At 43.6% G+C, this 21,632-nt stretch overlaps 1 protein-coding gene across 1 annotated transcript; it reads left to right on the forward strand.

Annotated features, from left to right (window-relative positions):
- Window positions 1–1,392: 1,392 nt before the first annotated feature.
- LOC128054482 (bifunctional phosphoribosylaminoimidazole carboxylase/phosphoribosylaminoimidazole succinocarboxamide synthetase) lies at window positions 1,393–2,676 on the forward strand. The gene has a single exon (XM_052647109.1). The coding sequence runs from the start codon at window positions 1,399–1,401 to the stop codon at window positions 2,674–2,676; it is 1,278 nt and encodes a 425-aa protein (XP_052503069.1). The 5' UTR covers window positions 1,393–1,398.
- Window positions 2,677–21,632: the final 18,956 nt, after the last annotated feature.

Genomic DNA, 21,632 nt, shown 5'->3' on the forward strand with positions numbered 1-21,632 from the left:
GTTGACTCATTGGAAAAGACTCTGATGCTGGGAGGGATTGGGGGCAGGAGGAGAAGGGGACAACCGAGGATGAGATGGCTGGATGGCATCACTGACTCGACGGACGTGGGTTTGAGTGAACTCCGGGAGATGGTGATGGACAGGGAGGCCTGGCATGCTGTGATTCATGGGGTCACAAAGAGTTGGACATGACTGAGCGACTGAACTGAACTGAACAGAGGAGTGGGATGGGGTGGGAGGTGGGAGGGAGGTTTAAGAGGGAGGAGACATGTGTATACCTATGGCTGATTCATGTTGATGTATGGCAGAAACCAACACAATTTTGTAAAGAAATTATCCTCCAATGAAAAATAAATACATTTTTATCAAGGGAAGGAAGGATTGCATTTCAGTCCCCAATGTAGCTGGGGCACATGTGTTCTTATGCTTGAAGGGGCATTTCTCCTCTAATGCCATTGGTAGGTGCTGGCCATTGCCCCTGCCCATTGGTGCTGACCTCAGTTCAGTTCAGTCGCTCAGTCATGTCCAACTCTTTGTGACCCAATGAACCCCAGCACACCAGGCCTCCCTGTCCATCATCAACTCCCAGAGTCCACCCAAACCCACATCCATGGAGTCGATGATGCCATCCAACCATCTCATCCTCTGTTGTCTCCTTCTCCTCCTGCCCTCAATCTTTCCCAGCATTAGGGTCTTTCCCAATGAGTTAGCTCTTCACATCAGGTGGCCAAAGTATTGGAGTTTCAGCTTCAACATCAGTCCTTCCAATGAACACCCAGGACTGATCTCCTTTAGGATGGACTGGTTGGATTTCCTTGCAGTCCAAGGGATTCTCAAGAGTCTTCTCCAACACCACAGTTCAAAATCATCAAGTCTTCAGCGCTCAGCCTTCTTCACAGTCCAACTCTCACATCCATACATGACCACAGGAAAAACCATAGCCTTGACTAGACGGACCTTTGTTGGCAAAGTAATGTCTCTGCTTTTGAATATGCTATCTAGGTTGGTCATAACTTTCCTTCCAAAGAGTAAGCATCTTTTAATTTCATGGGTGCAATCACCATCTGCAGTGATTTTGGAGCCCCCAAAAATAAAGTCTGACACTCTTTCCACTGTTTCCCCATCTATCTGCCATGAAGTGATGGGACTGAATGCCATGATCTTCATTTTCTGAATGTTGAGCTTTAAGCCAACTTTTTCGCTCTCCTCTTTCAATTTCATCAAAAGACTCTTTAGTTCTTCTTCACTTTCTGCCATAAGGGTGGTGTCATCTGCATATCTGAAGTTATTGATATTTCTCCTGACAATCTTGATTCCAGCTTGTGCTTCTCCCAGCCCAGCGTTTCTCATGATGTACTCTGCATGTAAGTTAAATAAGCAGGGAGACCACTCCGGACAATGGCGGCAGTCAAAGTACTGAAGATTGGTAAGAAACTCTATGAGGGTAAAACAAAAGAAGTCTATGAATTGTTGGATAGTCCAGGAAGAGTCCTCCTGCAGTCCAAGGACCGGATTACAGCAGGAAACACAGCCAGAAAGAATCACCTTGAAGGAAAAGCTGCAATCTCAAATAAAATTACCAGCTGTATTTTTCAGTTGTTACAGGAAGCAGGTATCAAAACTGCTTTCACCAGAAAATGTGGGGAGACAGCTTTCATTGCACCTAAGTGTGAAATGATTCCAATTGAATGGGTTTGTAGAAGAATAGCAACTGGTTCTTTTCTCAAAAGAAATCCTGGTGTTAAGGAAGGATGTAAGTTCTACCCACCTAAAGTGGAGATGTTTTTTAAGGATGATGCCAATAATGATCCACAGTGGTCTGAGGAACAGCTAATTGCTGCAAATTTTTGCTTTGCTGGACTTGTTATAGGACAAACTGAAGTGGATATCATGAGTCATGCTACACAGGCTATTTTTGAAATACTGGAGAAATCCTGGTTGCCCCAGAACTGTACACTAGTTGATATGAAGATTGAATTTGGTGTTGATGTAACCACCAGAGAAATCGTTCTTGCTGATGTTATTGATAATGATTTCTGGAGACTCTGGCCATCAGGAGATCGAAGCCAGCAAAAAGACAAACAGTCATATCGTGATCTCAAGGAAGTAACTCCTGAAGGGCTACAGATGGTAAAGAAAAATTTTGAGTGGGTTGCAGAAAGAGTAAAGTTGCTTCTGAAACCAGAAAGTCAGTGCAGGGTTATAGTATTGATGGGCTCAACCTCTGATCTTTGTCACTGTGAAAAAATTAAGAAGCCTTGTGGAACTTTTCGCATTCCATGTGAACTTAGGGTCACCTCTGCCCATAAAGGACCAGATGAAACTCTGAGGATTAAAGCTGAGTATGAAGGGGATGGCATTCCTACTGTATTTGTGGCAGTGGCAGGCAGAAGCAATGGTTTAGGGCCGGTGTTGTCTGGTAACACTGCATATCCACTTATCAGCTGTCCTCCTCTCACTCCAGACTGGGGAGCTCAGGATGTGTGGTCTTCTCTTCGATTACCCAGTGGTCTTGGCTGTTCCACCATCCTTTCTCCAGAAGGATCAGCTCAGTTTGCTGCTCAGATATTTGGATTAAATAACCATTTGATCTGGGCCCAACTGCGAGCAAGTGTATTAAATACATGGATTTCCTTGAAGCAGGCTGACAAGAAAATCAGAGAGGCCAATTTATAAGAAAGAATATCACTGCATTTTTTTAGGAGGAAAACTATAATTTTCTAGTTTAGCTGCCTCCCACCCCAAATCAAGATGAAAAGATTTTAAGTCATTGAGAGAAAAATAAAGTTTGTAAGTGAATAATAAATAAATAAATAAATAAGCAGGGTGACAATATACAGCCTTAACATACTCCTTTTCCTATTTGGAACCAGTCTGTTGTTCCATGTCCAGTTCTAACTGTTGCTTCCTGACCTGCATACAGGTTTCTCAAGAGGCACACAGAAGAACTGTATAAAAAAGATCTTCACGACCAAGATAATCATGATGATGTGATCACTCACATAGAGCCAGAAATTCTGGAATGTGAAGTTAAATGGGCCTTAGGAAGCATCACTATGAACAAAGCTAGTGGAGGTGATGGAATTCCAGTTGAGCTGTTTCAAATCCTGAAAGATGATGCTGTGAAAGTGCTGCACTCGATATATCAGCAAATATGGAAAACTCAGCAGTGGCCACAGGACTGGAAAAGGTCAGTTTTCATTCCAATCTCAAAGAAAGGCAATGCCAAAGAATACTCAAACTACTGCACAATTGCACTCATCTCACATGCTAGTAAAGTAATGCTTAAAATCCTCCAAGCCAGGCTTCAGCAATATGTGAACCATGAACTTCCAGATGTTCAAGCTGGTTTTAGAAAATGCAGAGGAACCAGGGATCATTCCCAACATCTGCTGGAACATGGAAAAAGCAAGAGAGTTCCAGAAAAACATCTATTTCTGCTTTATTGACTATGCCAAAGCCTTTGACTGTGTGGATCACAATAAACTGTGGTGCTGACCGAATGGGCCTCTGTTCTCTCTCTAGGGCTCCAGGTACCTGGCCTCTGATATTTCCTCCAGTGGAGAGGGATCCCAGCCAAGACCCTGAGCAGCCAAGACCGGCTCCTACTCTCAGATGGCTTAGGACACCCCTCAGAGAGGGGGCTGAGGGAACAGGCCTGTGAGAGGCCAGCCTAACCTGTTCCTCAGACTGAAGTGTACATAAGACAGGCTTTGAAAAGGCCTTGACCCAGAAGCCTCCACACCAGACACCTCGCTTTTCTCCTTCCTGCCTGGGACCTCCAAGGGAGGGAACATAGAGGCTGGACAGGAAAGAAAATACCCAGGGCTGCACACGTAGTCTCCCCCAGCCATACACACGGATGTGCAGCCTTGTGTGCACGCACACACACATACACACAAACACACACTCTCACGTGGAAAGGAAGAACTTGGCTGAAATGTAGGACATCTGCCCGTCAGAGATGGTGTTCAGGATGCTGCCTGGAGAAGCAGGGTCAGGGCTAGGGGCCCGAGAGCCCTCTATAACTGAGGCTGTCTGAAAAATGCGCCCACGAGGACCACCTAGACCTCAAAGAGGATCACAGACATTCTCCCACAAGGTACTTGTGGACACAAGAGGACACCAATGTGCTCACTTTGCCAAGATCCTTGGCAAACCTACTCTGTGCCTGGCACCGTGCTGAGCCTGGGAGGACAGGGTGCACCTGCATTAGGAATGAGGGGGCCAACCAGCAAGAGATGAGCGGACCCCTCCACCTGGGGTGGGCCGAGCAGTCCCTGCAGGGCTCAGAGTGGTCTTTGGCCAAGCTGAGGCCACAATTAGGATGCAGAGTCTCGCCTTGGAGGCTGCCCCAGCTAGTGCACAGGTAAAAAGAGCCCCAAAGACTCATGTCCCCTCCCTGCCCAAAACCCACCCACTCCCACAGTTCTGGCCCTCACTGGGGCCCCGAAAAGAAAATCTCTGAGGAGGATGGGATGTCAGTTCACAAACGAATCTGATCAGCACAAGCAGCTATAGGACGTGCTCTTCCCTGGGCCTTGGTCCCCTCCCCTGCCCCGTACACCCTGGGGGTCTGCCGGCAGACAGGCCTGGCCCCTGCCTGTCTGCGAGGCCAATTACAGTGGCCTTAATCACCCCGGTGGCCTGAGTAACAACCGTCTGCCCATCGGTCTCCTTCCCAGGGTGTGTCGGAGGGGATGACCCCTCACAGCTCCCCTCCAAGGAGTAAGAGTGTGAAACAACAGCAATCCGATGGCTGTCATCCAGGTTAACGCCTGACTCCTCTCACTGCCTGCTAGCCTCCTGTGTGTTTGCCTGGCTCCTCCAGGCCCTGGGATAGAGGGCCTACCAGGGCAGGCCTGGGACTGTGCATCTCCTGAGTGCTAATGCCATGGCTAAGTCCCAGCGGTGCTGGGGAGGCGGGTGCTCCCTGCTAGCCAGTGCAAATGAGGTACCCGGCTGTTGAGGTCCGCTTGGCATTTCCTGTGTTGGCTTTGGCTGGCGAGGCCAGGCCCGTGGGCTGCCCTCTTGACCCAAACTGAGTCAAGCAGGCTTGTCCAGGACTCTAGCGCGTACTGACTTCTGTTCTGCGCCCCGCAGGGAGTCCTGCTCTGGAAAAAAAGATCACTCTTCCCTGCCGGGGTTCTCACTGAGCTGTCTTCCCTTGCTTTGCAGGTTGCTTTGTAGACCACCTGAGGCCTGGCTGGCCCCTATCCTGCTCATCTCAGGGCGTGTTCCCCAGGTTGAGCAATGGAGCCCAGGGAATGTGCATCGGATCTCTGAGCTTCCAGTGGCTTCCATCTGTCTGTGGAGTAATTCCCTTAGCTCCAGGCTTAGTCCTTTGACTGGACCTGAAGGAGCCTCAGGCAAGGAGTCTGTTCTGGTCATTAGCACCCGCATTCCAGTTGAGAACCTGCGAGCGCTCCCTTGGGCAACCCCAGAAGGGCCGGTTTCACCTGCAGTCTTCAGTATTGCTTGCTCTGGGTCCTCAGTCCATGTCTTCTTTGGTTTGAGGTCTCTGGGATACCAGATTGTCCAAAACAAGAAGACTTCATGATGCTCATTTTCCCAAAGAGCAGAGGCTGCAACACAGCAGACTCTTTGTGTGCAGTGTGGTCCCCAGCCACTCTATCTGGTTGCCCCCATCCCTGCCCCACCCAGGTCCCCTTGGGGGCATAGCGCACTCCCCATTCCCAATGGCCAGGGGTCTCTGGTCTCGAATTTGGCCAGGTTGGGCAGAGAGGGCAGAGCCAGATCTCAACACATAGACCATCACGGGTCCACGTCCCTTCCCTCTCTTCCTTGGGGGTGCCCCTGTGAGAAGAAGCAGGAAAAAGGAACACAGGGTCCAGAGCTAGAGACATCTGAGCACGAATCCCAGCTCTATGACACACCAGCTGTGTGCCTTGAACGAGGAAGCAGATGGTCATGGAACTCAGTTGCCTTGTCAGTAAAATGGAGACAGTAGAGGTGCCCGTGGCCTAGGGTTTGTGAGAGGAGTCATTGGGCCTTGTTGGTGTTTAGTCACTGTCTTTGCGACCACATGGACTGTAGCCCACCAGGTTCCTCTGTCCATGGGATTTCTCAGGCAAGATTACTGGAGTGGGTTGCCAATTTCCTTCTCCAGGGGGTCTTTCTGACCCAGGGATTGAACCTGCATCTCCTGCGTTGGCAGGCCAATTCTTTATCGCCAGGCCACCACGGAGGCCCCTGCTAATGGAGGCCTCGACCTTTCTCCAGCAAAGAGAAGTCGAAGCACGAGCATTGTTGGCTCCTTGGGGCCAGACACATGAGTGCTCAGCAATGTGGAAAATATGAGACGAAGGAAGGAAAAGGCTCTGGATTTCCTATACTGCTCGAGGGAGGAGCAGTAGGCAGGATTCCTCTGGCAAGTTTGGGGTGATTGTTATCAGAAGACTGAGGAGTGTTTATCATCTTTATGAGCAATTCCACTTCTGGTACTCTATCTTGGGAAATAATCTGAAATGTCAGAAGTCAGGCAGAGCTCTAGGAAGGCCGGGAAAAAATGTCTTCAAAGATGTTCTTCTCAATGTCATTTATAGTAGCAAACATACAAAGAAGATATCTCAGTATCCAATGGGAGGAGACTGGTGAAGCATATTACGCTATATCGTCTACGTAAGGGACTAAAGAATGAGCACTAAAAGCTGAGTCTAGGGAAACATTTTTAAGACATGGCAACATTTGAGTGAAAAAAAAAATCAGCATATCTACTGACAAAGTACTATCTTAATTATGTGGAAAATCGGTTATGAATAGAGAAACAAAACATGAAAGAATACATAGAACATTATTATCAGCTCAAAAAGAAAGGAATTCTGACAAATACTCCAACATGAATGAACCTTAGAGCCATTATGCTAAGGGAAATAAGCCAGGCAGACAAGGGCAATTACGGTATGATTTATATGAGGTACCTAAAGTAGTCAAATTCTTTGAGACAGAGGTGGTTGCTAGGGGCTTGAGGGAGTGGACAGTTATTATTTAATCATGCAGAGATTCAATGCGAGAAGATAAAAAGTGCCGATGACGGCGGTTGCAAAAGAATATAAATATACATTTTTAAACGACTCTATTTTTTAAAACGGTGGAAATGGTAAATTTTATTTTATTTTACCTCTATTAAAAAAAAAAAAAAAAGGAGGTCATAGGGGAAATACTTCAAAATGCCCTTAATAAATATTTTTGAGTAAAGGGATTATGGGGTGATCTGTCTTCTTTTTAGTTTCTGACATTTTGCCCTAGAAAATGAGGTATTTCTGTTTGTTTGTTTGTTGTTTGTTTTAAGGAAGCTTGCTCCAGCATCTCCCAGATGTGCGCAGGGGTGGGGCTGGCGGGAGAGGCTCCGTCCAGCTGCAGTTGGAAATGAGGGGAGAAACACAGCCTGCTGGGGAAGGGCTGGCTCAGAGAAGGCCCCGGGGTCTCCCCTACGCTCTCACTCCCCTTTGGCTGGCCTCTTTCTCTGCCTTCCCTCCACACTCCGAACCTTGCCCAGGGGCCTCTCTTGTAGGAACAGTACAGTTGCTAGTCTGAAGCGCTGTCACAGCCCTAGTGGGAATGTGGGCTCGGGGCTTTCTCAGATGTTTGGTACCCGCGAAGCCTTCCCCCTGCTGCTCCGCCCCGGCCCAGCTGCAAAAACAACAGCCCATACCCAAAGCCCTGTTATTGCAGCCCAGAAGTTGGGGCCTCAGCGTGCAGCAGAAGGAGTGGGGATGGGGCCTGCAAGCCCCAAAGAGACCTAGGGGGATTGGAGGGTCTCCTCTCCTGCTTCCCTGGGGGGAAATCTGGCTCCAAGGTGTAGGAAGAACAGGCTTTGGGAGTCCTGCGGGACTGAGAGCCAACTCTGCCAGTGGCCTCCCTGGCTCCCTGGGGATGGTGGTGGGGGAGTGTGGTGGTGGATGGGGGGGCAGGAAGTCAAGCCACTTGGGAACCCGCTGAGCCAAGCCGTGGGCAGGAGGCGGCACCACCGTGGCTCCCAGGCAGGCCAGGGCCAAGGCTTTCCCACGGGGTGTAACTGGCCACTGGGCTTCACGGATCCATCCACTCCAGGCTAGGGCTTGTGAGCCCTGGGAAGTTTCCATGCAGTCTTCCCTTCAGGGGATAGGGGCTGGCAGGGAGATTCCCCTAACCAACCCCAGTGCCCTCAGGTGTGTGCAGGGCATCCCAGTAAGGCCAGAGCGCAGCTTTCAGAGGCCTGCCACTCAGCTCTCTCAACATCGGCTCCAGTCTCATCCTTCAGCTCCTTAAACATGTGACAGGGTAGGGACAGAGAACTTTATATCCACAAGATTCTGAAGACCTCAGAGACTGATGGGAGCCTGGCCCCCTGACCCTTAAAGACCATTTCTCCACTCCAGCATGCAGGGTACAGATGTGGAATTAGGAGGCACTGTGGAAATCTCTGGGGAAGACAAACCTGGGTTAGAACTTAACCTCTGCCCCACTGGCTACATGCCTGGGCATTGCATTTAAGCTCTCTGAGCCTCAGCTCCTTCCACTGTGAAATGAAGACATTAACATTTATCCTGTAGAGTCTTGGATGGTTTTGATGTAATTATAATAATAGTCTCTGGCACAAGGTAGGTGTGGTGCTTAATAGTGGAGGATACTGATTTTTATTACCCAAGCCCAAAGAAGGAAACTAAGCTGTGATTAGAAAGAACTTTCTGATCTCAGGACTCAGTTCAGTTCTCCCCACCCACCAGGTTCTGCACAATGTGGCCAGCATGCTTGAGAAGCTCCCTCACCTTTCATTTCTCCACTCTGGTCAGGAACCAGTCAATCACATTGCCCTCTAGAGTTAGATGACGACCGTGCGTTGTTAAGGATGTTCCTGGCCGTAGGCATCAAACCATCAAACCAGCAGATAGAAACTATTCCAGGGAAAGAAGGAGGGAGCCAGATGAAAGAGGGTGGCCTTGGGCCCCTGTGATCCACCAGTAGCCTCTGCCTGCAGGTTAGTGGCTGAGTGTCACAGATGCACCAAAAATGGTAAGAAGTGCTGGGACCCAGGACCCAGGCTTCCTGACTGGGCTACACCATCATGCAGTGTCTGTAGCTGTTCTGAAATACTCACAGGTAGCTACAGTAGGGCTTCCCAGGTGGTGCTAGTGGTAAAGAACCCGCCTGCCAATGCAGGAGACATAAGAGACACAGGTTTGATCCCTGGGTTGGGAAGAACCCCTGGAGGAGGACATGGCAACCCACTCCAGTATTCTTGCTTGGAGAATCCCATGGATAAAGGATCCTGGCAGGCTACAGTCCATAGGGTCACAGAGTCAGACATGACTGAAGCACCTTAGCACTCAGTTACACTAATCTTTAAAATCACTACTTTTATCTAATGTCACTGCCGTTATCATCTCCCCTGACAGATAACATCACCTAGTTTCAGAGAGGCAGACCTAAGATCTAAACTGAGATTTACATGACATTCAAATCCAAGCATATGAACAGTTTAACATTCCATATACTGCTACCATAGCTAAGAGGAAAATGGTGGGCCCTGGTTTCCACATATTTTCTCCCAGAACCACAGACTGTTTTCATCTACCTATGTGCTTGGATCAAGTCTCACTTAGAATGGACCTATCAGCTGTGGAATGACTGATCTCTTGACGAGAGCCAGCCCACTTCACAGGGCTCTTTCGAGACCAAAAGAGACAGGCCTATGAATATCTTTGACTTAAAGGCAAGATCCTCTAAGTGTGAGGGGTGATGTTGTTTATTATTAGAATCTCCCCTGCTACGGGGGCTGTTTGCCAATATGCAACATGGTGTTTTTACTTATTTACACACTGAATAAATGTTTGTTGCATATTGAATATGTTGCTCTATGAAGAGCAACTGTTAATATCCAGTCCTAATAACAATAACTGTGTGTGTGTGTGTGTGTGTGTGTGTCTGTGTGTGTTTCTAATTGCATGCCCTGGGACTACTACTGTGTTGTCATTAGACTTTCCCTCCAAATTCCTAGGAATGAATCATGTTTAAATTCCAGGGAATCTCAAGAACAGAGCCAGTTTCCAAAAAATGTACATTCACGTTTAGACTAAGATTAGCTTCTAGTCAAACAGGATCAATCAAATAATAATAAACTCCTATGTTAGCTGACAATAGGGTTGGAAGACAAAAGAGAAACCTAGTCAAGGCTCTAGCAACCCAAAAAGTTAAACCAAAGAGGAGTTTGTTGTGAAGCACAAGGGTGACTCTGCCTTTAGGCCTGGCTAGATCTAAGGGCCTACATCAGCTTGCTTCAAATCATCAGCTTATTTTCTGTTTCCCCTCTTGCTCCTCTCGCTCTAGGACTTGGTTCTGCTTGCTTTTGTTTCTCCTGCAGACAATCTTTCTCTACGAGGCAGGACAGCTGACCACTGATAGACTTGAGCCATTTTCCCCATAGCAGACAAGAAAGATAGAAACCTGCTCTCTTCTGGGGTCTGTGTGGCGAATCACAGCCAAGAACTGAAAGGCTTTACACAACCAGTCAGCATGGAAGTGGGTGACTGACCAGACCTGGGTGGTGTGCCGTCCCTGTGGTGAGGAGCCACACTGGGTACAAGGAGGCCTTGGGATTGACAGTTCCACCTGAATGGCATGGGATGAGGAGGGGCAATTCCCAAAGGAAAGGAGGTGCAGGGGAGATAAAAACAACAGGTGTCCACTACAATAGCACTTGTTCTCAGGGTGCGCAGAGACATGACTTATCCACCAAAACAATCAGAGGAGGATAAAAACAGGAGCGCATTCACATGCCCAAGTGCTGAGTCAAAGCCCTTCAGGAAAAGGAAGTGATCCGATGGCCTAAAAGAGATTCTTTAGAACACTAGGAGAAAGACACAAATATTTTGGTCAGCACCCCACGCCCCCCCGCCCCCGCCTCCCCCTCCCCGCCAGTTGAGAATTGTCATCATAATCACGTTATTTTCTGGGGCTTCCCTGGTGACTCAGGTATAAGGATTCCACCTGAAATGCAGGAGACTCAGAAGATATGGGTTTGACCCCTGGTAGGAAGATCCCTTGGAGGAGGAAATGGCAACCCACTCCAGTATTCTTGCCTGGAGAATCCCATGGACAGAGGAGCCTGGTGAACAGACCTCTGTTGGCGTCACAAAAGGGTTGGACACAACTGAGCACATCACAGCACCTTATTCTCCAAATTAAGTTTGAAAATAGTGATTTGATAATTCTGCAGGCAATTAGCCAGAATGTTTGAAATCGGGATCCTTTGGAAAAATCTGGAAGATTTGGTCAACATAATCACACTCCTGGTTGAGAGAATGGGCCTGATGAGTTTTTTTTTTCCTTAACAAATAACTTTTCTTTCTTACAAATAACTTTCTCTGTTTATAAATGGGTTGTGTGTATTATAGGAATTTTTGAAAATACAGAACAGAACATATATAAAATGGAAAGAGTAACATGGAAACTTACATTACCATAGGTAAACTAGATAGCTATTTTAAAAAATAGGGAATTTGCTGTATGACTCAGGAAACTCAAACAGGGGCTCTGTATCAACCTAGAGAGGTGGGATTGGGAAGGAGATGGGAGGGAGGTTCAAAACGGAGGGGATATATGTATACCTATGGCTGATTCATGTTGAGGTTTGACAGAAAACAACAAAAGTCTGTAAAGCAATTATCCTTCAATACAAAAATAAATTTTTAAAAAACTACTCTTGTATTTGTTAGGATTGGGTGTGACTACAACTGATAGGAACCCCAAGCTAACAATGGCTTAAACAGGACTGAAGTCTATTTTGCTCAAAGCTACATGAAGTCCAAAAGTCCGGGATTGCATGGGACTTCTGCTCTCCAGAGGCTTTGCCATGCCTAGGCTCCTTCCAGCTCACTACCCTGTCATCCCTGCACTGAGGCCTGCCACCTCATAATCTAAGCAAGCAGAGCAAAGGCAGCAAGAAGGAGAAGGTGATAAAGAGGTCAAGGACCCATGACAGCTACTCCTAGGGAAGATTCTCAGAAATAGCAACACAAGGCATTCACACTGTCCCAGTGGTAAGAATGTAGTCACTTGGGCACATCTACTTGCTGGGCAAACTGGGAAATGTAGTCTTTTTTTCTGAGTAGCTAATTGCCCAGAATATTACTACAGAAGAGCTATTACTGAGGCAATTAAGGGGCCTCTGGTGCTGCACTCAATATGTCAGCAAATTTGGAAAACTCAGCAGTGGCCATAGGACTGGAAAAGGTCAGTTTTCATTCTAATCCCAAAGAAAGGCAATGCCGAAGAATGCTTGAACTACACAATTGCACTCATCTCACAAGCTAGTAAAGTAATGCTCAAAATTCTCCAAGCCAGGCTTCAGCAATATGTGAACCATGAACTTCCAGATGTTCAAGCTGGTCTTAGAAAAGTCAGAGGAACCAGAGATCAAATTGCCGACATCCGCTGGATCATGGAAAAAGCAAGAGAGTTCCAGTAAAACATCTATTACAGCTTGAATGACTATGCCAAAGCCTTTGACTGTGTGGATCACAACAAACTGTGGAAAATGTTCAAGAGATGGGAATATCAGACGACCTGACCTGCCTCTTGAGAAACCTGTATGCAGGTCAGGAAGCAATAGTTAGAACTGGACATGGAACAACAGACTGGTTCCAAATTGGAAAAGGAGTACGTCAAGAGTATATATTGTCACCCTGCTTATTTAACTTCTATGCAGAGTACATCATGAGAAATGCTGGACTGGGAGAAGCACAAGCTGGAATCAAGATTGTCGGGAGAAATATCAATAACCTCAGATATGCAGATGACACCACCCTTATGGCAGAAAGTGAAGAACTAAAGAGCCTCTTGATGAAAGTGAAAGAGGAGAGTGAAAAAGTTGGCCTAAAGCTCAACATTCAGAAAACTAAGGTCATGGCATCCGGTCCCATCCCTTCGTGGCAGATAAATGGGAAAACAGTGGAAACAGTGGCTGACTTTATTTTTCTGGGCTCCAAAATCACTGCAGATGGTGACTGCACCCATGAAATTAAAAGACGCTTGCTCCTTGGAAGAAAAGTTATGACCAACCTAGATAGCATATTCAAAAGCAGAGACGTTACTTTGCCAACAAAGGTCCGTCTAGTCAAGGCTATGGTTTTTCCTGTGGTCATGTATGGATGTGAGAGTTGGACTATAAAGAAAGCTGAACACCAAAGAATTGATGCTTTTAAACTGTGGTGTTGGAGAAGACTCTTGAGAGTCCCCTGGATTGCAAGGAGATCCAACCAGTCCATCCTAAAGGAGATCAGTCCTGGGTGTTCATTGGAAGGAGTGATGCTGAAGCTGAAACTTCAATACTTTGGCTACCTGTTGCTAAGAACTCATTGGAAAAGACTCTGATGCTGGGAGGGATTGGGGGCAGGAGGAGAAGGGGACGACAGAGGATGAGATGGTTGGATGGCATCACCAACTCAATGGACATGGGCTTGGGTGGACTCTGGGAGTTGGTGATGGACAGGGAGGCCTGGTGTGCTGCGGTTCATGGGGTTGCAAAGAGTTGGTTATGACTGAGTGACTGAACTGATAAACCTGTTACCATAACACCCAGAGATAACCACTGTTAACATCTTGGTATATGTCATTTATACACACATACAAACACACACACATCTGCATACACAAAAACATTACATTGGTACAAAAGTAATTGCAGTTTTTTGTTGCTGAAATTTGCCATTTGATATTGGAATACATTCTAAACAAATGCAGTTATGTAATAGGTCATTTTAATGCACATTTCTCACTTTATGTTTTTTTGCTGAGGAATTACTTGCTGTTTATTTTATATTTGGGCTTCCTTAATAGCTCAGTTGGAGAAGGCAGTGGCACTCCACTCCAGTATTCTTGCCTGGAGAATCCCAGGGATGGTGGGAGCCTGGTGGGCAGCCGTCTATGGGGTCGTACAGAGTCGGACACGACTGAAGTGACTTAGCAGCAGCAGCAGCATGGCTCAGTTGGTAAAGAATCTTCCTGCAGTGCCGAAGACCTGGGTTCAATTTCTGGGTTGGGAAGATCCCTTGGAGAAAGAAATGGCAATCCACTCCAGTATTTTAAACTATGGAAATGATGTTAGACAAAAAGCAAATTTGAGTGATTTTCTTATTTGAGTTCAAAATGGATCGTAAAGCAATAGAGACAACTCGCGATATCAACAATGCATTTGGCCCAGAAACTGCTAATGAACATACAGTGCAGTGGTGGTTCAAGAATTTTTGCAAAGGAGACAAGAGCTTTGAAGATGAGGAGTGTAGCAGCTGACTGGCCATCGGAAGTTGACGACAACTGAGAGCTGTTATTGAAGGTGATCCTCTTGTAACTAACGAGAAGCTGCCTATCAACCATCTATGGTTGTTCCATATTTGAAGCAAATTGGAAAGTTGAAAAAGCTCAGTAAATTGGGTGCCTCATGAGCTGACCAGAAGTTTTAAAAATGGTCGTTTTGAGGTGTTGTCTTCTCTCATTCTATGCAACAACAAACCATTTCTCTATCAAATTGTGATTTGCAATGAAAAATGGATTGTATACAACAATCGGCGACAACTGGCTCAGCAGTTGGACTGAGAAGCTCCGAAGCACTTCCCAAAGCCAAACTTACACCAAAAAAACATCATCGCCACTGTTTGGTGGTCTGTTGCCCATCTGATGCACTACAGCTTTCTGAATCCCAGCGAAACCATTACATCTGAGAAGTGTGTTCAACAAACCATTAAGACGCACAGAAAACTGCAATGCCCTCAGCCAATATTGGTCTACAGAAAGGGCCAAATTCTTCTCCATGACAACGCCCAACTGCACGTTGCACAACCAATGCTTCAAAAGTTGAATGAACTGGTCTACAATTTTGCCTCATCTGCCACATTTACCTGACCTCTGGCCAACCAACTACCACTTCTTCAAGCATCTCAACAATTTTTTGCAGGAAAAATGCTTCCACAGCCAGCAGGAGGCAGAAAATGCTTTCCAAGAGTTTGTCAAATTCTGAAGCACAGATTTTATGCAACAGAAATAAGCAAATGTATTTCTCATTGATTTCAATGGTTCCTATTTCAGTTAATAAAGATGTGTTTGAGCCTAGTTATAATGATTTAAAATTTAAAATAAATAAATAAAATTCAGAGTCTGAAACCATAATTATCTTTGCACCAATCTAATAGATATAGGTATGTGTAGATATGTAGATATAGCTCAATGGTACATATATTTGTGTGAAGTACATATGTGCATATTTTTATATAAAATTTATATAAATAACATATATATTTAAATGAAATTGAGCTCCTATCAAATATACTATTTTTTATCCTGTTTTTTTGAGAAATTGCAGCTCTTAAATAAAGTCTTTTTTACAGTCTATTTTAGCACTGAGTCATTTAAACAATTAGAATAATGTAATGCTTTATGAATTTCTTTTAAATAATGATAGATGTTTTTATTTTGTAGGTCCTGGTTTATTAAGTTTTTGTTTATTTATTTTGAAATAATTGTAGATTCACAGGAGGTTGAAAGCAATGTACACCAAGGCCCATGCAGTCTTCCTTGGCCTCCCCCTAAGGTAACATCTTATACAATGGTGGGCCAATATCAAAAGCAATATATTGACATTAGTACAGTTCATAGAGCTTATTTAGATTTCATTAGTTATACATGGACTCATGCGTAGCCTTACATCACCAGAATGAAAAGTGAAAGTGAAAGTGAAGTCGCGTCTGACTGCGACCCGTGGACTGTAGCCCACCAATCTCCTCCGTCCATGGGATTCTCCAGGGAAGAATACTGGAGTTGGTTGCCATTTCCTTCTCCAGGGGATCTTCCCGACCCAGGGATCAAACCCAGTTCTCTCATATTGCAGGCAGACGCTTTAACCTCTGCACCACCAGGGAAGCCCTTAAATACAAGAAAGGTTTTCTCAGAAAACCTCCTATAGAGACACAGAACTTCAGATCCAAGTACTAACATCAAAGATTTCAAGGAAGGAAAGGAAGCCAGGTTGAAAGAAGAAGGGGGAGGAGGCGGGAGAGGGGGGCGAAAGGGGTGGCCTTACAGACATCTCCTGCCACCTACAGATGCCCAGGCGTTATGGGACTTTTCCCTGGGCCTCCAGAGAAGGGAGGACTGGAACTCGGCCCTACCACAAATCAGACCAGACCAGAATTCGAGAATTCGAGTTCTCTGTCAAGAGGAGGTAATCAGTCTCCAATCCTCAGCTCAGGCTGAGGGCCCTTCCACCAGATTCCTACGTCTTGGACCGGGGAACTAGAAAAACAGGGAAGGATAGGAAGGGTCAAGGAGAGGAAGGAGAGAGGGAAGGGGAGAGAGGTCAATAAAGTCTCTTGTTCCTTACTGGTCGGGGCACTCTGGCCAGTTGTCTGCGTCAGGAGGAGACCAGGGACAAAAGGGTCCCAGTTGCGGCCGCTGGGTCTGGTCCATTGGCAGGCAAGCTGGCTCCTGAGTACCCCAAGTGGTCGGGATGTCAGTCTCAGCGAAGAAGAATCCCCACCAGAGTCGCCATTTGTTGCAGGAAGGCAGACCCCTTCCAGGGCCCGAAACTGGGCCCTTGTCTAACACTCGGAAATGAATTGTCTGAGGAGAAACTTGTGCTGACAAAGCAAGAGATTTTATTGGGAGAGGGCACCCGGGTAGAGAGCAGTAGGGTAAGGGAACCCAGGATAAAGAAACTCAATTCTTCTCTCCTTTGTAAATCACTCCTTTAGAGCCACACCCATTCCATCCCCCACTCATTCCTAATTCCTGGCAACCATGCACCCATTCTTTATCTCCATAATTTCATGAATGTTAAGCAAATGGAATTAAATAGTATGTATACTTTTAGGACTGGCTTTTTTCACTCATTGTAATTGTCTTGAGATTCATCTAAGTTGCTGCATACGCCGATAGTTTGTTCCTTTTTACTGCTGAACTGTATTCAATGGTATGGATGTGTAATACCACAGTCTGTTTAAACATTAATCAACTGGAGAACATTTGGGTAAGTTTTCAGTTTGGGGTTATCATGAATAAAGCTGCTACGGACATTCATGCACAACTTCCTATTTGGACAGAAGTGCTCACTTCTCTGGGATAAATGAGCAAGAGTATAATTGCTGGGTTGGATTATAAGTCCATCTTCAGTTCTGAAAGGAATTGCCAAACCATTTTGCAGACTCACTGTATGCAATCTACTCTTTTAAACTTAACAATATGCTGTCAACAATTTTCCTTATCGTCAAACACTTTCTATTTAAATAAATAAGACTTCCCAGGTGGCTCAGTGGTAAAGACTGCCTGCAGTGCAGGAGACATGGGTTCAATCCCTGGATCAAAAGAGCTCCTAGAGAAGGAAATATCAACCCACTCCAGTCAGTAAAAAATTTGCCTGCAATTTGGGAGACCTAGATTCAATCCCTAAGTTGGGATGATCCCCTGGAGAAGGGAACAGGTACCCACTTCAGTATTCTGGCCTGGAGAATTCGATTGACTGTGTAGTCCGTGGGGTCACACAGATGAGCGACTTTTACTTCCAGTATTCTTGCCAGGGAAATCCCAAGAAGAGAGGAGCCTGATGGGCTATGGTCCAGAGGAGTCACAAAAGAGTCGGACACAACATAGCAAATAAACAACAACGTCATTACTCGTTTAGTTTTCTTGTTTAGTTCTAAAACATGCTATCCCATTCTAAACATGGAATGGAAACATGCTTCTAAAACATGCTATTCCATTGTATGCCGCTGCGGCTGCTAAGTCACTTCAGTCGTGTCCGACTCTTAGCAACCCCATGGACTGCAGCCCACCAGGTTCCTCTGTCCATGGGATTTTCCAGGCAAGAGTACTGGAGTGGGGTGCCATTGCCTTCTCCAATTCTATTTTATAGCTATACTATAATATCCAATCTAAATTCTAGGAATTCCTGAATTTTACGAATATTCTTATTTTTGTATTATAAATAATAAAATGAAAAATATTGTGGAAAAATCTTTGTGCCTATTTCTGATTATTTCCTTAGGATAAATTTTTAGACATAGATATAGTGGTTTAAAGGGTATGAATGAAGGGACATCCCTGGCAGTCCAGTGCTTAAGACTCCAAGCTTCCATAGCAGAGGGGTGTGGGTTTGATCCCTGGTTGGGGAACTAAGAGCCTGCATGCTGTGCAGTGCAGCCAAAAAATAAAATAAATAAAAATAAAGGGTATGGATGAACATTATAAAGTATTTTGCTTTCTTCCTTTTTTTCAAATTGTCTTACTAAAGGTTTCAACTTACAATCCCACACCAGTATATAAGAATTAGGCAGTTGTATTTCAACACAAATTACAGTCAAACAGTCAGCATTCTTAATATCTAAATAGATCTTATAAGTCAACTAGAAAAAAGAAATACCCCAAATCAAGATGCTTTGGGCTGCAAATGATATAAAATTCCAATTAAAATTATATAAACAATAGAGAAATTTAGACTTCATATAATAACTCCAAAGATAGGGCAACTTCTGATTTGGTTGATTTCACACAATAGCCACCACAAAACATAGACTAATGGTAAAGGCTCTGAAGCTAGGTTGTTGGGTTTATATCCTGGCCCCTCCATTTGCTGACTGTGGGACACTGAGCAAGTTACTTATCCTATTTATTCCTTAGCTTCCTATTTTGAAAATGGCTATATTAATAGTATCTATCTCATAGGTTTAAGGATAAAGAGCTAATATATGTAAATTAGCCATTAAGTGTTGATATTATCAAGAGTCCAGGTTCTTCCTGCTTTTCTGTTCTGGAATCCTTACCAATGTTAACATTATTCTCAGTCTTCAGACCTCAGGGTCACAACATAGCTGCATTAACTCCAGGAATCTCACCCAAGAAGTCCAGAAATAGACTAAGTAGTCTTGTCTGTTTCTTTCTTTAGAACAGGGAAATCTTTCCAGGAAGTGCCAAATAGATATCCCTTGCATTCCACTGGCTAGAGAATAAGTTACTCTATACCAATTTGTTTAATTAAAAAAAAGGAGAGTGGAATGACTATGACTGGTTTAGATCAATCAAGATTTACTCATAAGCCAAAACCACCTTCCCTGTGGATAGAAACCAAAATCAGTTCTTTCTAATAAGAAAGCAGAGAAAAATGGATATTGAATGAACAACCAGAATGTCTGCTATACATCACATTAGAAAAATGGACAAACCACATGCACCAGTACTTCATATGAGAAGAAAAGCAAACGGTAAATAAATATGAAAAAAGGCTCTTCATGATTAATGAGCAAAAGGGTACAAATTAAAAGTAGTTTCTGTATTTCTCTATTAATTTGGCAATGATGAAAAAGAATGATAATCACCTACAATACAGACAAATATATAAAATGGCTAAGAATAAATTTTATATACATGATGTGCAAGACCTAAATGAAGAAAATTATAAAATCTCACTGGACAACATTAAAGAAGACCTAAGTAAATGCAGATATATACCATGTTCATGGATAGTAGGACTTGGTATCTTAAAGATGTCAATTGTCCTCAAATTGGTTTAGAGATTTAAAGCAATGCCAAACAAAATCTCAATAGAGTGGGAGTTTTTTTGAGAAATAGATGCTTTATTTCTAAAATGTACATGAAAGAGCAAAGGCCCCAAACTAAAGACACTCTTAAAGAAAGGAATATGGTAAGAGAATTTTTCTTATCAGATATCAAGACTTAAAAAAAAAAGACAGTAGTAATTAAGATAGTGTAATATTGATTCAAGGATAGGCAAATTTAGCAATAGGAACAAACAGAGGGCCCCAAAACAGACTCTCACAATATAGAAACTTCACAAATTACAAAGATAGTACTGAAAATCACTGAAGAAAGAATGGAAAAAGAAAATAAAATTACATCTCATTTCTCATCCTATATAGAAAGTAATTCAAAATTATGTGTAAAGGCAATTTGTAAAATTACTCAGAAGAAGATTCAGGTGATTATCTTTATGCTTTTAGATTAGGGAGGGGTTTCCTAAATAAACCACAAAAAGCATTAACTATAAAAGACAAGATTGATACATTCAATCATATTAAAATCAAGAACTTTGTTCAAAGACATCTCAAGGGAGTAAACAGACAAGCCATAAATTAAGGGGAAAAAAACTAGTATTCAGAATATATAAGGAACTCCTACAAATATATTAGAAAAAGTTTTTTTTTTTTCCTTAGCCTAAAGAAAGTAGGTAAAAGACAGATATTTCACAAAGGAGAAAAAGGACATGGCCAAGAAACATATGAAAAAAGAAGCAAACAACAACCTCATTAGTAATCAGAAAAACAAATTAAGATGCCAATGATATATCCTTTTATATCTACCTATCTGATTCCACCCACCTCCCTCAACCATTGATAATACCAAGTGTTGGTAAGGAGTAGATCAGCTAGAACTCTTTAAGCACTTCTGGAGGGAGCATGCATTGATGTAATCACTTTGGAATACTAGCGCTATTTGTAAAGTTGAATATTCACATAGCCTATGACCTAGCTGTTCCACTTGTAGGTATGCCAAGATATACACAAGAATATTTATAGTTTACATTCTCTCACCCTCCAGAAAGATTGGCAACAACCCAAATATCTGTTGAAGGAAAATGAATACATAAAATGTGGTACAGTCACATGACGGAACATTATGCAGCAGTGCAAAGAGAACTACAGACACATGTAGCAACATGGAGGGAAATTTTAGGAATGTCATACCGAGTTTAAAAAAAAGCAATTTGTAGAAGATTACATTATAATGCAATTTATAAAAAATTCCAAATAAGCAAAATTAAGTGCTTTGTTATTTAGGGGTTGTAAATATATAAAACTTTTTTTTTTATGAAGCAAAGGAATATCGATCAAAATTTTGTGGTTATCCTTGAATGTGGTAGAAGGCAAGGACATGGATTAGGAGAAGAGCACACACACTTGTGTGATGATATGACAGTATTTTAGGTGTCTTCTTAAAATTTCACTTATTTATTTGTTTTTAAAATTGTGGTAAAATACACATAAAATTTACCTTTTTAACCCTTAAGTGTGCAGTTCAGTGGCATTAAATGCACTTACACTGTTATACAATATAAATGCCCATCCATCATCCATTTCTAGAATTCCTTTCATCTTGTAAAATAGAAATCCTATACATTAAATAATAAATAACTTTTCCCTCCAGCCTCTGACAACCACCATTCTACTTTCTGTGTCTACGAATTTGAGATTTTTAGTTTTCAAGTTGACAGATGGGCTCACAGGTGTTCATTTATTGTCATTTCATACACATATATATTCTTTTGTATGTATAAAACAGTACATATCTTATTTTTAATGTCTTTATATCTGGAAAAATAATGACAATATCCAAAGTTGGCCAGAACATGATAAGTGCTAGCAAGCCTGTAAATTGACACAACTTTTCAGACATTTTAAACTTAACATGGTAAAATTGATAAATACTTTATGGCTTTGGGGAGTTATTATGCTTTCAATTTTGGTTACTGATTATTCATTAACAGTATATAGAAATATGATTGATTTTTGTGTGTTGACCTTGCATCTTTGCTAAATTAGTTCTAGGAGGTTTTTTCTTCTTGTTGATTC

This window comes from Budorcas taxicolor, chromosome 10, assembly GCF_023091745.1.
Source record: "Budorcas taxicolor isolate Tak-1 chromosome 10, Takin1.1, whole genome shotgun sequence".
NCBI classification, from domain to species: domain Eukaryota; kingdom Metazoa; phylum Chordata; class Mammalia; order Artiodactyla; family Bovidae; genus Budorcas; species Budorcas taxicolor.